Below are 20,293 nucleotides of genomic sequence, written 5' to 3' on the forward strand. Positions count from 1 at the left end.
ATGGTGGAGGAGCTCCTGAAAGACCCTCTTAATTCGACACAGGTTCAAGCTCCTTTTAGCTTTAGGAGGAAATGATTGTTGAAACCTGGTAGCTGGTAATCTGTTGATTTGCATCCTTCTTGCAGGGGGAGGAGAGAGATTAGGGAATTTTCAGGTAAATGAACCTCAGGCTGTTAGGTTAAATGATGAATGAGGGCTGTGTCCTCAGGGAGACAGAAGCTCTTACCGGCCAAGGTGCAGCCACAGCTTCTCTCCTAGTCCCTCTTAACCATGCTTTGTGGCATTAGGAGACCGCCTCTTCAAGATTCAAGGATATGAAATCATTACCCTATGTGTGAGAAGGTTCCAGAATGACTAGGTCATGTTTACTGGGGTTCTCAAAGACCTAAAAAAATTAAAATAAAAACATTTCAGAACATTCATAAAACATTACACAGAACATCATATTTATAACACACTTTTGAACCCAAGGAGCCACTAGATTGATTTTTTGAAGTGTGAAGGACCGGCAGGCTGAGAGTTGGATGGAAGGGCTGGAGGGGTCAAGGCTGTAGTCTGAGATCTGTGCCTCCATGGTCCCTATACTTCACTGGGTCACTGTATCTTCAATTATCCTGAAAAATAATGACTTTACTTTTAATTATGGTGTATATCTTCACTTTTATCAGAGACCTTTCAAAACTAAGCCATTTAAAAATCAGGTATGCCCACCTAAACATAAACACTGAACAAGTGGTAGGATAATAAAATAAGGCCGGAAATAGATACATAATAGAAAAACAAAATATATGTGTCAGTCAGCTTTCAATTCCTGTGACATAATGCTTGAGATAATCAACTTAAAAGGAAGAAAGTTTTATTTTGGCTCACAGTTTTGGAGATTTCCATGTACCGCTGATTGACTCTTGCTTTAGGGCCTTTGGTGATGCAGAACTTCATGATAGAGCATGTGATGGAGCAAAGTTGCTTGCCTCGTGGTGGCTGAGAAGAGAAAGTGAGATAGGAGACAACCAGGGTCCCAATGCCCCCTTCAAGGGCACACCCTCAATGACCCACAGGCCTTGGCTCCTAAAGGGTCCACTACCTCCCAATAGCATTAAAGACTGGGGACCAACCCTTTAAGACGTGGGCACCCGGGGGACATTTAAGATCCAAACTATAACTGCATATATCCCTTAATTTTCTATATAACTTAAGAAAAGAGTAAAGACAAAGAATGATCAGAAAGCTTATTATTGTCTTTGATTTTCTTTTGCATCAATGTCTAAACTGCCAGGAACAAGTAGAAAAGGAAGACAGGAAATCTGAAATGCTAAAGCTTAGCCCTGGGTTGTAAATAACTCGTGAAATTATTTGTGTTTATTTTTATGGCTTGACCTATTTAATGGAATAGATTCAATTGACAAACCCTAGCGTTTTCTTGGTTTCTTAAAGGATAAGCAAACAAACAAACAAAAACAAAACAAAAAATTCTGTCACTTCTTTATTTCCACAGGCCCAAAGGATTGGCCACCAGTCAGCAGTGGCTTTGCAGCACTTGAAATGTGATTAGTCCAAAGTGAACAATGCTCTAAGGTTAAGACAGATGACAGATTTATGAAACTTAGAAGGAAAAATGATCGCAGACTATTGGTGATTTTGAGATTGATTGGGTGATGACATGGTGATCTGCCATTATCATGGGTTAAATGCATACAGTTTAAAAATTCACTTCATCTTTTTCTTATGTTTGAACAACAGTGACTAGAAAATTGAAAATCACACACACACACACACACACACATATAGCTCTGATTCTATTTCTGTGGGATGGTATATGGTAGAACTCACCATTAGTTTTTGCTATTTGGATTTCTGAAGACTTGGAGGAACTTTTATTCCCAGTAATAAAGCAAAAGAAAAAAAGTAGAGCTCAAAAACATAGGAAAATAGCCGAGAAATGTTTTCCCTCCATCAGTGGTCGTGAAGGTCTTGGTAAGGAACGTATCTTGGGAACGGGGAAGACTGGGAAGGAAGGAGCAAGGAGAGGAGGAAAGTGGAGCATTCTTCTCAGATGGCTTGCAGAGATTAAGACCACAAACTGAAGCCGCCTTGAGAAGAGGCAGAGTGTTATCCCAGGTCCACACTCAGGGCTTTTGTTTTGTTTTCTTTTCAGTTGTCTAGGGAACCCAGGGCCTAGCTCCTGCTGCCACCCGCTGTGCTGAGCCACACCCCAGCCCTCAGGGGTTGTGATTGAAACACCTTCCAAAGTTGGCTGAGGGGTGGAACTCTCTTTGGGGGAAAGTTGTGACTCTCAAGGGAGTGAGAAAAATACTTTTAAAACAGGTTCCCTGGGCTGGTGTGCGCGTGTGTGTGTGTGTGTGTGTGTGTGTGTGTGTGAACTTATTTTGCAAACTTATTCAGTATTCAATATTCAAAATAATGAATTTTCTTGCCTCATCTTCTAAGAGGTAAAGCAACATAAAGACAATATTTACATCTTTGTTTTCACTTAATAGAGGAAGAGTAGAAGCTGTAAATTAAGGGCACTAGGTTTTTATTCTCAAGAGATCCTTGATTTTTGGTGGAAGCAAAAAAACAAAAAAAGAAAGAAAGAATAAAAGAAAGGGGAGAGATAGAAAGAAAGGAGGGAGGGAAGAAAACTCTAAGCATACTCCATAGTTAAAGATTATTAGGGATAGACTTTAAGGCAGGTCAATCTTTCCCTATCTCCTAATGTGTTTCTGATTCTCTTTGTGACACACGAGCAGAAGAGTTAATTTTCAAGAATACATTGATAGAATTCATAAGTCCAATAAATTCCAAATATGATTGGCTTGTGAAAATCAATGCATTACATTCCTATGGTGACATTTGTAGCATATAGATATTGTTTTTCAGGTTGTTAGGACTTTTCTCCTTTAGTGTAGATTATAGGGATAGTAGGGAGTTCTTCAGGTAAGGGGAAAAAAGTTGTTTGGGTATTAAATTTAAGGGACACCAAAATTCCAAAATTTGCTGCTGGATTAAGAATTGATTCTCCAAGATCTATTTGAAGAATGGAGGTATTTTCATGAAAGGATAATGCTGTCACCACGTTGCTTCTGAGTCAGTTTTCTTGACTGTTCTTTATGGTCACCTAAAAAAAAAATCATTTCACTGCTGGGTTATGTTTCAAGAATATTGTACAAAATAATATTACTTTCTCTCCTTAGGTAGGCCATAATGTAAAACTAGATAATCAATGAGAAATGAAAAGTTTTGCAGTATTGCTTAAAAATTTCTTTTTCTTAAAAAAAAAAAAAAAGTCAGTGAGCTGAAACTGCAATGAGGTGAACTGTTAATGCCTAGTTAGGGCTTCTGAAAATGACCCGTTAGAACACAGCTTTAAATCTGTTTCAGCACCTTGGAGACAAGGTGCTGCAGGGGATTCAGCGACCAGGTGGTTGAGGCTTCCATCTTGATTGTCCCTCAGGGTCCCTGTGTCGAAGGCTTGGTTGCCAGCCTGTGGTGCTATTGTTAGTTGGGAGCCTTTGAGAGGTGTGGCAGTGAGTGTCCTTGCAGGGGATATTGGTCCCTCTGCCCCTTTCTCTCTCTCTCTTTGCTCCTGGCCACTGGGAGGTGAGCAACACCTCCGCCATGTACACAGGCTCTCCTGTGCTCCCCTGACACAGGCCTAAAGTGACAGAGCCAAGTGACCATGGTCTGAAACCTCCGAAACCATGAGCCAAAATCAACATTTCCTTCTTTTAGGTTGTTTGTTCTGGGTATTTCAATGACAGCAATCTGACTCACACAGGGGATCAAGGACTGCTCTTCCATTGACACAGTAGGTCTCTGAGGACACGGGAAGCTGACCTCGTGGAACGCAGGAGACTGCCTCTGTTGGTCTCCTTGACGAGGAGAGGCTGTGAGCACACTCTTGATGCCTTGGGGTTTCTTGTGGTCTTTCTTTCTGCGGCCACTTTCTCCTTACCTCAGTCAAACATGGGGTCCGACTTCTTTCAGTGTTCCGGGGAGACCAGGCCAAGTGACCAGCAGTCTGTCTTTCCAAATGTGTCCTCTCAGTTTACCCCCAGCTATTTGAGGTGACTTGAGTCATCTGGTGTCCTTGCAGCCAAGAGTCCAACTCCAACAGGAGAAGGAAGCCCTGTGTCAAGGAGGGGAACCTGAATTGAACCAGATGAAGCTAGAAAAAGGGGGACTTACTGAGTTATGTGAATAAATAAATTCCTGAAGTGGACAGGTGTGGATCTGGTTCTAGGGTCTCCCAAGTCCACTGAACCGTACCTCCAGTCAATATTGTCTTTCTTTGTGTGATGGCATCTTTTAGGTCAATCATTTCCAAAGCATAAAACCAGAGTTACAGACAAATTGGGATTTATATATCAGAACCCTTGTCACTGAGAGTAGAGTGAGATCTAGCCAGAACCTGTGGGGGAGAAAAATTCAAAGGAAAGACTATGATTGGTCCAGGGCTTTGGAGACTCTTGATTGGATCATACTGTATCATAGGACCAGCCCTTGTGGCTGGAGAAGTAGGTCTGTGACCAGCAGAAGGCAGTGAACTTCAACTCACTTTGAAATGGCCATCGCAGACGGTGTTGCAAGTTATCAAGGAAAGCTGACCCCTAGAGGTGAAGCCTGGGTGATGAAGAGGAGGACACTGTGGGAAGAGAGAGAAGGGAAATCAAAGGGGAAAATGCTCTTCTGCTTCTAAGAAACTGAACTCTAGGGTGGTGAGAAGGGCCATCCTGGCCTCTTGTTGTATAGTCAGTTGGGAGTCATTGGGATCTTTGAGCAAAGAAATAATTGTTTCTCTTTTATGGTGAGTACATGATCAGACTGCTTCTAGAACTGTTTAGACCACTACACATACACATACAACTGATGATAAGTTGCTGAGGCTGGCTTTGAGTTTACCATCCTCCTGCTTCTGCCTCCCGAGTTCCTGGGATCACAGGCTGTGCCCCCCCCCCCCCCCCCCGTGCTGGGCATAATGATGATATTTTAATGATACCATGGAGATACAAGCTGGAGGTCATACCCCTAAGCTGGTCAGCTGCCCCGGGGCTCAGAAACACCTGTGCAGGAAGGAAATGACCCTATACAACAGAGTGAAGATGCTCAGGTGGAGTCCCAGGAAGGAAGAATTGATAGCTGTGTCATTAGATCCACAGGAGTCCTCCAACCCCATGTTAGCCGTCATGTTCACCCTTCAATAAAACTTTAAATAAAATGATCCAAGCTTCAGCCCTTTTTCTCCTTCCCCTTCTTTCCCCCTACCCTGTGCCTATAACCTCACTTGCTTTCCCCGCACTTTGGTATAGTCGAGAATCACCTGGAAAGATTGTTAGAAGTGGAACCCCAGGCCTCAGCCAGAGAGTCCTACTCAAACAGGAGAATTCTCTAAGGTCGTGGATGGGGACCAGGCATTTGTGTTTTCCTAAGCATTTCCAGTCATCCTGTGGTCTCCAGACCCACTCTTCTCATATACGTGTGAGAGCTTTCAGAAAGCAGTGGCTTGTGCTGATGTTCCCAGGGCTCATGTGGAACCCTGGAGGTACTCTGTATGTACATCCATTTCAGGACTGTGGCCTCCTATGGAAAACCCACCTGCAGCCTCCCTCCAGCACACACCTAGAGTTCTCCACCAGGAGAACTTTAACCCCATCATCCAGATTTTTCCAAATCTCCTGCTCTTCGAAGCCTTTCTCAACAGTTCCCCCAAAGTGTCAATAAACTCCATGGGTCCTATGTTGCCTTACACTTTTGACAGCGAGTTGTGATTCTTTGCATATTCTCTCCCCATGAAACCAGGATCGCCTTAAGGTGCCAATAAGTGATACATAAACATTAGTTGAATTGCACTGGAAACATTTATAAAGGAGAAAAAAATGATCCAGAGAACCCCCCAAACGAGTTAGGCTACATGAATGATGCACCATTTATGATACTTCAAATTTCCTTATTTCATTTTTGGTATTTTAAGAAAGGTCGTTCTTCGGTATTTATGCTTGGGTCCTCCTTTGAAAAACAATTTTTTTCTTTGCATTTTCTCTTTTGTCAAATTCACTTTCTCTTGGTTGTCAGGTTTCCTGGAAGAGGCAATTCACTCTGTAGTAAATTCATGCCCTGGAAGAATTAATTTACTTCACATAAGTGAGTACTTTATTCTGAGTCCATTCAGTGTACACTGAGTCACCACAAGACCTGACTTTAATCAATACATGGAAAGTTTTTTAATCGTCTTCATCATTGCTAGTTCTTGGCATTGAGTATGCCTTCATATTTTGCAGAGTTTTAATTGAGGATGTACTAGTTGGACTATAGTTTCCTTTTATTCATACTTTTAAAGATCATGTACAGAAATGGAAGAGAAACAAATGAATTTTGCAACATTTTATTGGTCTAACTCTAAGCAGTTCAGATTCCAGGAAGAGTGTTCTGATCTGAGGACAGAAAGTAGAGAATTGACCACACTTTAAAAAAAGAAAAGGCATTTGTATTTTAGAGAGAAATTACTTGTGTAGTCTCGTTACCATTTGCTGTGAACAGTATGTATACACACACGTAATTATATATTGACTTCCCAACCATAAATCTGCCTTCACTATCCCCCTTCCACACTGAAACCTGATCCCTTTGATTCTGAAGATCAGAACCTAAACCAAGCACTCTGGACCTTCCTGATACTACTCGTGGCCAACACTCACTGAACCTGAACGTGGTACCACCACAGACACAGAAACATGCGAAGCAGAGGTGAATGTGGGCCCATTCTCTCCCAAACCACACATTCTGAGGAAGGAAAACTAATTTCCATAGAAGGCAGGCTTCACTGAGCTCTATTGGAGCCAAGGAGTACTATAGAGAAAAGTATTGGTTGGGATTTTCTACTCAGATAATGGAATAGCTAAATAGAAAGCCTGTCTTTCCCCTGAAGGCTTTGGAGGTGGTATTAGCTGGCCTGATTTTCCCCTATGCTGTATTTTGAGTGATACAGGAATGAAGAAAACTTCAATTGGTGGTGAGTGCAAAAACCACTAACTACAGTGCTTTCACTTCTCCATCTCTAAATTGGTGATAATCACCATACATTTATGTTAAAGGGAGTCAAGATAATAACAAAGCAGAATCCACCAGTGAATTCTATACATGACTGACCTCCTTGTGGTCCCACAAAATGCAACCTGACACCTGTCAAAACATGGGCATGTTTTGGAATGTCAGATGGACCAGGTGCTACAATGGATTCTGAAGATAAAATGAGGAATCGTTGTAGGGAACAAATTATCTCCATCCTCCAGGTCCATGCCCCTCCAAATCTCTCCTCCACATGTCCTTCAGAGTTCTCTTCCTAAAATATAGATCTTTTCACATCACCCTACCATTTCTATTAACAACCCATCCATGCAGTTATTGACTCAGAATGCATTTGTGCCATATACTGCACTAACCATGAGAATACTTTTCTTTTTCTTATTGGAGTTTCCGGTTGTTATCTTTGAAGAGATGGAGATATAGACTAGAGATAATCTTATAATTTTGATATTAATTATAGAATCAAAGATATAATTTTTCATATTCTCCTTCAGTCTTTTGAATGAAATTTAAGCCTTTAAACTTTAAGTATTAACATGTCATTGTCTCACCCCTAACTACTTCCGTCATCACCTCTGAATAGCGTCATCTCCCTTTCCTCCAGGTAGCAGAATCAGGCAGCAGGTGCCTGAAAATGCCAACTTCTTCATTTCCTTCCCACCCTGGTACATGACCACATCTTTTCCTTGAATGACAGTCAGTCCTCCATATTTGCAGAGTCCACATCCATGGGTTCCACCAACTGCAGATCAAAAATATTCTCCATCTCCTAAATGATGATAATCACCATACACTTACATGACAGTGAACCAAGGTAACAACCCAGCAGAATCCACCAGTGAATTCTGTACATGACTCTTCTATTCTAGACATGTGCAAGCCTTTTCTTTCCTTGCCATTGTCCCCTTATCAATACAGGATAATAACCACTTACATATATTTACATTATATTAGGTATGATAAGTCATCTAAATACATCTAGGATGTATGTAGGAAATATGTCAATATTATGCCATTTTGTAAAGAGGACTTGAGAATCCTCAGGTTTTCTATGGGGGCTCCAGGAACCCAACCCCTGCTGGTACTGAGGGACAGTTGACTTCCTTCTTCCTTTCCTTGTTTGCTGAGCCCTCATTTGCTGATGGAGATTTTGTACAGATGTCCCCGCTATGTGGCAGGAAGGGCCTTTCCTTCCCTGCACTTCCAAAGCATCCTTCTCCTTGCTCATCCCTAGACCATGCAGCTCTGTGTGACAGAGGGCTCTTTATGACTCTTTTCATCCTACCATGAGGGCTCCTGATGGTTCAGTACTCTCTAACTTGCTTTCATCTTTTCCTCGATCCCAGCTCAGAAACTGGCCCAGAGAAGATGCTCAGAAAATGTGGGTTGATATTGAACTGCTATTCACAATCATGTTAACTCATGTGTACATTAGGAAAGAGTGACATGCAGTGGAGGCAGGGGGGATGATTCAAGGATACAAGCTAATAAAATCAAGGTTATCCTGGGAATATTAAAGGCCTATAGTTGTTTGGTTTTTTTTTCTGAAGAACACTTCGGGGTTAAGAAATTCAACTAGAATTTTCTAAAACATAATGAGGTTAGGCTTTCATTTTTGTGTGGATGTTATGACATTGATGTTACAGAATGAGTATAACAAGTTGTGGGTTTCAGGTATAAAATCTTCATGTGATGAGGAATGAAGAAATCTCACTTCTCCACGTCATGCTACTGTACTATGCCATGACATGAGATTGTACCCAAGGACACTCCTGGCCACATCCTCCAAACTGAGTAAAGCTGAGGAGTGGCACACCCTAGCCCACACCTTTTGCCAACTCTCTAATTAATTGTCTTGTGATTCTTCTGGAAAAATGATGGGGAATCTGATTTACTGTGTTGGAGGAGACAAAAGTTTTATTCTTCTCTGTTCCTGGGAGAATGTATTGCCTGTACCTCCCTACTGTAGAGAGATTAGCTCATTTGAAGTTAGTGTAATTACAACATTGCGAAGGCGAGGTGCTTTGACTTCTGGTCACAGTAGATTGCAACAACAAAAATCTCTTGCCAGGAAAACACCTCCAGGTCCCTTGCTTGAGTGGTTATGTGTGTCAGATTTACATGACAGACAAGAATGAGAATTGTGAAACATTTGCCCCCTAAGATGCTTCAGTGCTGTGCACATGCACACACTTCCTGAGTAGGGTACTATTGGGTACCAGGGCCTCCGGTACTTCCCTGGGGTGTTCTTCCTTACTAAGTGATGCTGGTAGGAAACTGTGTCAGGTGACAGCAGGGTGCCTGGCCAGCATGAGCCTCTCTTCTGGTGTCATGTTAATGATACAAAAGCAATGGAAAGGGACCCTGTGGACATTCGTGTAAAATTCATTCATTTATTATTCCTGCAACAAAGCTTTGCTTTCAATCATTTCTAATTAGAGATGTTTGTTAATTGCTCATGTAGTGAACTAAAGATGAGTTTTTGCCCGAATGGTTTACTTCTTGCCCAATAAATGATGTGTGCATGATTTCAGAGGGAAGTGTTTAGTACATTCACAAAAAAAGCACTATTTCTCAAACTTGTGAATAAGAGTTTTCAAATGATAAAAAAAAAAATCAAAATCCAAGAGGGATGTAAGAAACAAGGGCTTATCTAATAATAGTGCACATTAACAGGACCTTTGCTGTGTTGGGTACTGTGCAAACACATTGTATGGTCATGTCAGTTCAACCTCTCAACAGGTTTAAGGGAGCATTTTTCTGCTATCATTCCCACTTTTATAAATGGAAGAACAAAGGCAGCCAGAGGTTTAGTTAATCAAGATTACACAGCTAATCACTGTGGTCCAGGGTGTATTTCAGGTAATCTGATACAAATAAGGAAGGAAGAAGGGTCTCAACTCTATAACTAACATTGCTTAATTATGTAAAATGAAAGTTTCAGGGTAGAACTGGGTAAAGGGTGTTTTGGTGTCCTTTATTCTCCATATCTGTCTATACTATAACTTCACAGCACACCCCATCTGAAGCACCTTTTGCATAGAATTAAAGAGTTTCCAGGGGTAAAATAACCAGTATAAAAGATACCTGTTACTGATTTTCTACTTTCAGTGTTTGAGAAAGGCCCACTGGCTTGAGTTGTGTATATGTCTTTTCTTTACAAAACAGTTCCCATTCAGATTCTTAATTTAATCTAACTTTTGCCCTTGTTATTTTATATTTGGAAATCTTACTTCCATATAGTCTGGTTAAAGAAAAATTAGGCCAAAGTATCAATGATGAAATTTTTAGCAATACACCTTAGCTAGTGGCCTCCAGAGATATCCGTATTTTAATTATTGGAACGCGCGCTAAGATCTTCTCTCACGAGGCAAGAGGGACATTGCAAATGAACCTAAATTAGAATCCTGAGATAGGGAGGTTGGACTGAATTATCCAGGGGCTTTCAGTAATCATGGGATTCTCATGAGAGAGAGGGAGGGGAATTGAAGTCAGAGGAGATGTGGTTAGGGGAGCAGGGTGATGTGACCACAAATCAAAAAATTTAAGCAGCCTCTAGAAACTAGAAAGAGTGAGGAAGAGATTTCTCTGGGACTCCCGAGAAGGAACCCAGCCTTGCCTTGGGAAAATGATTTTGGGTTTCTGAATTCTGGAGGTAGAAGGTGATAAATTTGTGTTCTAAACAACTTACATGGGTGGTTGTTTCTTCCAGCAGTCAGAGGAAATGAACACAGGCTTGTGCCCAAGAATGGATGATTCAGGGCATGTCAGGGGAAGGAAGACCCCTCTCATCATAGACTACTGGGCTCACCAAGAATATGGGCAGGGTGAGAGTTAAGTAATCCTGCATGGGCACTGGTTTGCAAGCCGACTGCTTGCTGTACACCCTGGCACCACCATTTATGAGCTGTGTAATCTTGAGTAACTGAACCTCTGTCTGCCTTTGTTCTCCCATTTATAAAAATGAGCATGATAATCGAACTTGCCTTGTAAACTTGCTATGAGGTTTAACTGACATAATCCATACAAAGTGTTTGCACAGAACCTTGGCACATAATAAAGGTGCTGTAAACATGGACTATTATTAGATAACTCCTCAGCTATGCAAAGGCTTTACAGAGAGAGAGAGAGAGAGAGAGAGAGAGAGAGAGAGAGAGAGAGAGAGAATGTGTGTGTGTGTGTGTGTGTGTGAGAGAGAGAGAGAGAGAGAGAGAGAGAGAGAGAGAGTGTCTGCTGAAATTTATTAGTACATTTAATAAGGCCACTCTTTCTGTTGGGAAATCACATAAATGGTGCTTTCTCTACTCACATAAGGCTAAAAGAAACACCTACTTGTTCTGGAGGCAGTGACATTGTGGCTAAAGTCATGATCCTTGCATTGGTAGAATCTGTTTATTTTAATAGGGGGCACAAGAATAAACACACCTGCTTTCCATGCAAGAAACAGGTCTGTTTTTTGCAGTGAAACAAATTTGTGGTTGCCCTAACTCAGAGGACCCTAAGGCCCACCTCCTTCTGCCTGTTCTGATGCTCAAGGAAGGCAGAGCTCCTTAAAGTATCAGATATATTCTTGGGATTAGGGGGACCAAGAGGCGGGGCAGAGAGGGGAGGTGCATGTAGGGTCACTGTGGCGCTTGAGTGTGGGAATGTGGAAACCTTCAGAGATCATGACTGGCAGCTGGTTGTCACTGTGTGAAAGGTGGGGTGGCTCACTTTCCTTCCGTCTTCCTCTTTCATTTTACAGCACCTTCAGACAATGAAGTCCTTTTGATGCTTTATAGTAACTACTATAGGTGTCTTAGATGGACCCTAGTGTGAGTTATCACCCAGCTAATACTAAATTTCCCTCTGCGGATGGCATCTGAGTTGGTCAGGGTGACATAGTGGATAGGGAGGAGGCCAGGTGCGCAGAAGGCAAGAAGGTAACCAAGATCAAGGGCACATTTGGCAAATTCCAGACAGCTGAGGCATGTGGTGAGCATCAGGCTTGGGGCTAGTGATACTGCAGTTGTCCACCAAGGACAGTGTGTGAAGACCATGGGGTATCCAACTTAGGAATGGGGACTGGATCTTTTTCCAGAGTGTGCAAAGGCTCCACATTGAAATAGACAGTATGAGAGTGGAATAAAGGTCCCTAAGTTTTGGAACCAAATGCTGGGGAGGGGGAGGAAGCAAAATAGTTTCTTTCCTTTAGGAATCCCCAGAGCCTATTAGACATTTTGAATCTCACAGTAGTAGATATAATAGATAACACAGAAATGAGACCCAAAACTATGGTGTTGGGATTTAAAAAAAAAGTGTGAGACCAAGACATATTCAGGTTGAAGAATCAAAAACAACAGGAACCCAATCATATGAGGAGGTGTGCAGGACAGAAGGCCAATGAGACTCCAACTGCAAGTTTGGGATCTTATGCAATAGTTTAGGACTTTGGATAATAGAGGAATCGAGTTTAAGAGAGTTTAAGAGAAGAAATTGTATTATAGGAAGACAATGGGTTTCAGATTTATTTTGAACTTGTTTCATTTGAGGCTTAAAAGGAGAGATGCTGATGTGCTGATGCTTAAGGACTTTTGGAAGTGTGTATTTGGGTGAGGAGTCTGAGGTTATGAGCAAACTGGACGGAGAAGGATGGTTCCAGTCTTGGTATTAATGAACATTTCCGGGGATCATCGTATTTACAAAGTTCATATGCAAATCACATTCACTTATAAAAATCAATCAGTCCATCCTGTGGTCATGGGTAGAGGGTCAAATGCTAATTCAGCTCTCTGGTGTCCACTCTGGTAGGTGGATGAGGATCCTTGTCATTTCTAAACAGAAGCCGTATCCTCTCATTTAGAATCACAGCGTGTGCCATGACGATGAATAAGTATGTGGAAGAAAATGTATCTCAAAAGTCCTACACGACCATCAAGTATTTCATGAAGATGCTGAGCAGCGTCAGCGAGACCTTGATCTTCATCTTCATGGGCGTGTCCACGGTGGGGAAGAACCATGAGTGGAACTGGGCCTTTGTCTGCTTCACCCTGGCCTTCTGTCTGATCTGGCGAGCGCTGGGTAATGAGCACTTGTTTGCTCTACAAACATCCAAGGACACTGACACAATGGGGCTTTCTTCTGGTCCCTCCCTGTGTGCTACAGCTGTGGCTTCATCTTCTTTGTTTCCTCTCCTTCCTTATATACTGCTATCTACTCCTCTTTCTTCTCCTCCTCCTCTTCTCCCTTCCCATCTCCATTATCTTCTCTCTTCTTCTCCTTTCTCCTCCTTCCTCTTTCTTTTCTTTTTTCTTCTTCTTCTTCCTCTTGTTTCTCTTCCTTCCTCCTCTTCTTCTTCTTTCTCATCTCCTTCCTCATCTCCTTCTTCCTCTCCTCCTTTCTCCTCTCCTCCTTCCTTGTATATTCTTTTCTTCCCCAAGTATCTTCATGGCTTTGCTGTAAGTCAAATTCGTCTCCCTTGGCTTCTGGGATTCCACATTTTCCCCACGTCACCTGGAGTGGTAAGAGCAGAGCCAGGAACCTAGGAGTGCTCCTCAGACAGGAAAAGGGGAAGGGCCTTGAGGCTGATTCTTAAATACTGGGTTCTGTCACAGACACAGAAAACAAGCCAGGTCCACACACTGGCACATCCTGACCTCACTCCAGTTCCTTTTGGGTTGTCTTTCTTCGTAGGTGTCTTTGTCCTAACTCAGGTCATTAACTGGTTCCGGACCATTCCCCTGACCTTCAAGGATCAGTTCATCATTGCCTACGGAGGGCTCCGAGGCGCCATCTGCTTCGCTCTGGTGTTTCTCCTCCCGGCCGCCGTGTTCCCCCGGAAGAAGCTGTTCATTACAGCTGCCATTGTGGTCATATTCTTCACTGTCTTCATCCTGGTGAGTCGAGTGCTTTCTTCCAAAAAGAGAAAAGAAATCTCTCCCTTTGCAAAGTGTGTTGAGGCTTTGGTGATCATGTTAGGAGGGAAGATGATATTTCCCATCTGGGTTCATATTCACCGGATGGTCCAGGGGAGTGACGAGAGTCCAATTTGGTCACTTGGCCTTCACAGAAGAATGGTTATTTAAGGAAACTCAGCTCAGTGAGCTCAGCTTACTACTGGAAACTTAGGAACTGCACTTCCTAATCCCAGTCATTTGCTTTACTTCTGACCTAGTAAATTACCCTTCAGATGCTGGTTGTGCATGGTGACCTTCCAACAGCTATTGGATAGGAGTTGATTGCTGCTCCCTGCTTCTCCTAAGACAGAGGACTGGGTGAATGTGAGTTTAACGCCGGGAGCAACCAGGGTGCTGGACCTGTGTCCTGGGCCTGACCTTATGAGTTCATCAATATGCCAGCTCTCAGGAGATTATATTTTGCAGCTACTTATTCAGTCAGCATTTATTAGTTTCTGACTGTGTGTCCTGCAGTGCTCTGGGAGCTTAGGATCTGCCCATGAGCAAGGCGTAAGAAGATCCCTGTCCCAGAAGAACTTATGTCCCTGGTATAAGCTGAAGAAGATTCTGGAGTCCTGGATCATGCAGGGCTGCTAGGGTCACTCTAACTTCCGTGGCTCTTCTCTGGAAGCCCTTGGGTGGTATTATGCAGAAGTTGGTGTGTTTTGACTAATTTTGTAAATGGACCATTCTGGGCCCTGTGTTGAGAGTAGTCTACCAAGAGGAAAGGGTGGACATGGGAGATCCGTGGTGGTGGAAGCCAAGTCAGACATCAGGCAGGCCCTGGTGGTGACGGGAGAGTTCCTAGAGTGTGTTCTGGAGATGGACACTGCCAAGTGCCCTCATGGACTACTGTGGGTGTGAGGGAAGGAGAAGGCACACATGACTTCAGGAGTTTGGCCTGAGGAATTAGAAGGATGGTCCTGCTCAGGGGAGAAGGGGTAGACAGTAGCAGGAGGTTTCTGGTTCAGTTATGGGCATGCTGGGTCAGGGGTGTCTGAGAGTCCTACCAGTGGACATGCTGAATGGGCAAAGCTTAGGGAAGAGATCAGTCATTAGCAGATGGGATTTGAAGCCACGAGACTCGATGTGATTATCAAGAGAGTGAAAATGTATGTTGAAGAAAGCAAAAAAGAAGGATAAGGATTGGTCTCTGAGATGACCCAGCCTTAGACACTGGGGAGCAGAGGGAAGCCGAAAAGCAGACTGACCCCAAGCCATCTTTGAGGAAGGAGGAAAGGCACATTTTTTTTTTCTTTTTTTACTTTTTTTGTTAACTTTCCTTTTTATTTTTATTAATAGTCACAGAAGGCCTCCGAGGTGCCTATGTCAGACTTAAGCATCTTGCATATTAACCCATTTAACCTTTGTAGCAATTCCATAGTGTGTCACCCTGGGAGTTCATCATCCCTAGTTTGTAGAGTGGGACGTTGAAACCGAGGTCATGTTATCTTGCCAACTTTACATAGTCAGTAGAAAGCAGAGCAGTCACTAGAAGAAAAAGCAGTTTGGTTTTTAACCCTAAAGGAAGTGCCTGCTGGAGAGTCTGGTGTGTAGTACATGCTCAATATGGTCACACGTCATGGCTCCCCTCCTTCCCGTTAGTCAGTTCTCCAAAAGCAAGTCCATACCCCGTTGACCCCTACCTCTCAACAGTGAGCAAGCACAGTGAGCCTGGGGAGGGACGCCTGGGGAGACCCTGGGTTAAGAAGATAACCACTTTCCATTACTGTCCCTGACGTTCACACCTTTGTGGTGCCGGGTCCTTCAGTGACTGCCCGCAGCACAGGGTGGCAGGCTCTCAGACAAGATTCTCTCGTGCACCTCTCAGTTCATCCTCGGAAATTCTCTGAGGTGGAGGCGCGTGTGACCTCCTGCTAAGCAAGCTGACTTCCAGACAGACGGAAATAGCCTGACCCCAGGACTCACATTGTAAGTGACTTACAGGCTTCAAGTAGAGCCCAGGATTCGCTGCCTAGCCCGTGTCATTACCGAGAGCAGACAGCACTTAGCAGGTGATGCTGAATAGTATATGTGTCAGGGAATGATGGAAACGCATTCTCTGAGAGAGACAATGTTAGGTATCTCATCTATGAAGTTCGATGATGTTCACACAAACCCAGATGGTCCTGCCTTTGATACACCGAGGCCATGTGGTATTACATATTTTTAATTTGTTTAACTTTCAAAACATTTTTTGTTAAACTAAAACACAGACACTCCCATCTGCTTGGGCTTATACAAGGTCAGGATCATCAATATCATTGTCTTCCACCTGTGCATCTTGTCCCAGTGGAAGATCTTCAGGGGTAACACCACACACGGAGCTGTGACCTTCTGTGGTAACGCCGGCCTTCTACAATCCCCCCTGAAGGACCTGCCTGATGCTGTTTTATAGTTAACTTTTTTTCAAAAAAGCAGAAGGGGTGTATTCTAAAATAATGATAAAAGGTATAGTGTAGAAAATAAGTAAACCAGCGGCAGTTGTTTATTATTATCATGTACCATGTGTGGTACTGAGCATGGGTGTAGGTGCCATCTTACCTAGGATTGGCAGCGTAGTAGGTTTGTTGACACCACCATCAAACACATGAGTAATGGCTGAGCTATGATGTCACTACTGCTGTGTTGTCCCTGGAACAGGAATAGTTCAGCTCCATGGTAATCTTATAGAGCAACTCTTACATATTTGACCTGTTGTGGACCAGATGTTCTGTGGCACTGACTGTAGTTTCATCTATTGTTATGTGTAATTATTTTTGTTCAAATCTCCCAGAGTGGTTGGAATCCCCTCCCTAAACTCATGAAAAACCATGGAGCCTTCTGGGTATCCAAGGGAGACGCACTCCTTGTCTTCATCTTTTATCTTCAAAGTTCAGAGGACCTTTGTAACAGGCCATCCAATTTGCTACTCTCACATCTTGCCAGAGGCAGGATTGTGAAGGAATCCATTTTTCTTTGAGTATTCTAATTCTCCTTAATAGCATGCCTGAAGGGAAAGACCCCTCAGGAGCGACTGACCACCTCCTCTTCCTAGACCTGCTGCCTCTGTGCACAGTGAGTCCAGCAAGGTATTCAGGGCTTCGGGTCTCTTCTCCATCCTTCCAAAACCAAGACTGTCAAATACCAGTGCCAAATGCAAAAATAGAATCATGTCAGTCTAGTGAGACTGTAACTCAGTCAAGGTGAGGTCAAGCCTGGTCATCTACACCAGTGCTTTCCATATGCCTGCAGAGCAAAACTAGTCCTCCTATCCCCATCACTGTGGCCTTAGACATTTGTAAAATATGACAAATGTGACTTCAGAGAAAGATCGAATTCAAGACAGGACAATAAAGCATAGGAGCTTAAATTTTTTAGTTAGGTTTATTAGACATAAGTCATGTTTTTAAAATCAGAAAAAAAATATTGCATAAGGAAAAAAGTATTGCAAAATGTGTAATATTATTTATGAAGTGTGTATACAGTGATTAATGTAGGGTGTCACTGTTATGCTCCTGATTTTTTGCCTATTTGGATTTGGGTGTTAATACAGAAATATAGGTGCTTGCCCATATTACATTCCTGTATACCCACTTTGAACGAATGCCATATTTATTTATATTTAAGTTTTAATGTGATAAATAAGCTTAGTTTTAAACTAACTGACCTAATAGAGGTGATGTTTCTTTGTCGATATCATCACCAACTAATAACAAATAGTTTGCAGACCAGTGCTCTCCATGGAATAGCATCAATTAGCAGACCGTGCTTCAGGTAGGACTGGTCTAAACGTTTATGTCCTGTGCACTGGACTGGTCGCTGATACTCAAAGGAAACATGCAGAATTTCTGCTGTGAAGGACATAATGTATTGGGCATGTAGATCAGGTTTGCAGATGCCTTCCTGTGGGGGTGATGATTAATCTGAGATATGAAAGATACAGAGTCAACTAGGACCTGAGCCAAGAGCATTCCAGGCAGAAGGAGGAGCTGACACAGAGCTCTAGCATGGAAAACTCATGGCATAGACATAAGGAACCAACCAAGTCGTGAGCGAGTACAACTGAAAGACAGAGGAAGGCATGCATTACTGAGCTTTGGAGGATGAGGTGGGCAATGTGGTTTTATTTGAGGAGTGATGAGAAACATTGGAAGCAGGAGAGTGACATGTTTTAAAAAGATACCACTGGCTGTTTGATGAGAGAATGAATTAATTATAGGAGACAAAAATAGAAGCAGTGAGACTAACTGGGGTGGCTTGCATGGTGGTAGTCCAGGTGAGAAATGATGATGATTTGGCCTTCTGTAGTCGTGAGGGAGATGGAAAGAAGTAGATGAATTCCTGTTTGTCTTGGAAGAATCAAGGATAACCCGAAACGTAATCTATAACTCTTATACCATGCAGAAAGCCAAGAGCATGTGGGAGGAGGGGTAGTGGGAGGTGAGAAGCCAGGGAGTTCATGGGAGATGGTCCACCTGCTCCCAGTGATGTGGGAACCTTCTCCAAGTATAGAGAGGAGAGGAGGAGGTAGAAAGGAAGAGACGGATGAAGGTGGCCCTCACAGAAAAATAGAAAGGATGGTTGAGCTGTATTGGCTGGATTCGGTATTGTGAACAGGTCAAGTGAATCCTTCAGAGGTGGAACAATTTGAAGGTCAGTGTTTGGAGCTTACATATGTGCTTATGTGTCTTTCCTTTGATTGGGTGGAAGGATTGCGCAACCAAACTCATTCTGATGTCCAGGGAAAAGAGAAATGGCTTAGTTCCACGTACTCTGGAAGCTGTCCTTTCCTGAGCTCTGTGTCACCATTTTACATGCACAGACCGGAGGCCCACGTGTGTGTGTTCTTTGACTCTGATCACTTCCTCTGTGTCCCATTTCTTCCCCACCTCTGGCTCCTATGATACTCTGCATGCCCTAGACATGTGCGCGCACACACACAAATATACACATTTTACCCTCCAGAACACATCAGAAATTAAGGAACTCAGTGAAAGAAGCTGGAGGGAAATAAGAGATTACAGATATGGTAAGAATAACTAATTATAAATCCAGACATAAAATTTTGCCTTTCAAGTAAGAATTCTGTATTTTTTTTTCAAATGACAGTTTTTATGCTGATGGACTTATTACTCATCTTTAAGATGTGTTTTCTGCCTTTTGTTGTTGTTGTTGTATTTCTTAAAAGATAAGCTCCTCTGACCTTAGTGTCGCTGAGTTAGCACATCTTTAAAAGTAGAATTTCGTGTGATATATGGTTTATTATTTTATATCATAAATTTGTCATGAGAATTTAAGCATTGCTTGGATCATGTTGCTAATTTGAATAACACATTATCATGTTATCAGGATAAAGTTTTGCTGATGGAATGTTGCATGAGTAAACAGTTCTGATTCCTTAGATGTTTGGTAATGTTGGTGATGTTTTTTAATAAAATATAAGCTGTTTCTCACATTTTAAAATTATATTAAAAATTAAGGAAGGTAGAGTGCAGAATACAAAGCACAGATTTTGGAATAAGACCAATCTGATCTGAAATTTGGTGTTGGTCCTAATAGTCCCTGTGGCCCTCAGTTGACTTTGCTATGAAAGATCTTTAATGGAACTTCCCTCTCAGGTAGTGTATGGATATACAGAATATGCATGTCAAGTGCAACACTGGACACAGGATTTTAATATTTGCTATGTTTTAATATGCAACATTAAGTAAAATAGTATTGGAAGAAAGGAAAATTAACTTCTTTTGATATGCTTTTATTTGGAAGGGAAAATAGAGTATTACTTAGTATTACTGATTATGTATTACATAGTGAATCATTGTAGACACATGTCAGAGCAACAGAATTCCATAAATCCATGATTTTCTACAAGTTAATATACTAAATAAAAAAAATCACAGTTATTCTACTAGGATTCAAGAGATTATAGTCTCTTTTGGCCACCATTGCAGATTTGTGATGTAATTTACTGTAAATAATTGTGCATGAAGCATGCAGGCTAACAAGTTATCCTATTACTGCTTTATAGACGATGGTAAAAGTTACAAGTCTCCTGGGTCAGAGACAAAAGACTTTATTACTCCTGGTGAAAGCCAGAATCTTTGTGTGGCCTTGTGTCAGTCATCCATAGCCTCTGATCCTATGCAAGTGACAGAGGGTTCAGGATGAATGTTTACTCATACAAGGCTGCATTACAGGAGATGGACCCTGAACGTGGGGATCTATTGACTTTATCTTTCAGTGTTGCTCCTTGCTTACAACCCTGAGGAACGGCCCGGGTAAAATGTAGTGAT

At 42.4% G+C, this 20,293-nt stretch overlaps 1 protein-coding gene across 3 annotated transcripts in view; it reads left to right on the forward strand.

Annotated features, from left to right (window-relative positions):
• Window positions 1-20,293, forward strand: part of SLC9A2 (solute carrier family 9 member A2) — a gene marked incomplete at its 5' end in the record, with an annotated part of 87,386 nt that overhangs the window by 43,800 nt on the left and 23,293 nt on the right. For all 3 annotated transcript variants that reach the window (XM_081264130.1, XM_081264131.1, XM_081264132.1), the window contains 2 exons: window positions 12,926-13,143; window positions 13,756-13,958. In XM_081264130.1, coding sequence (XP_081120256.1) covers window positions 12,926-13,143; window positions 13,756-13,958 — 421 coding nt within the window. The remainder of the gene's footprint in view (window positions 1-12,925; window positions 13,144-13,755; window positions 13,959-20,293) is intronic.

Source organism: Spermophilus citellus (genome assembly GCF_964194105.1).
Source record: "Spermophilus citellus genome assembly, chromosome: 13".
NCBI lineage: Eukaryota > Metazoa > Chordata > Mammalia > Rodentia > Sciuridae > Spermophilus > Spermophilus citellus.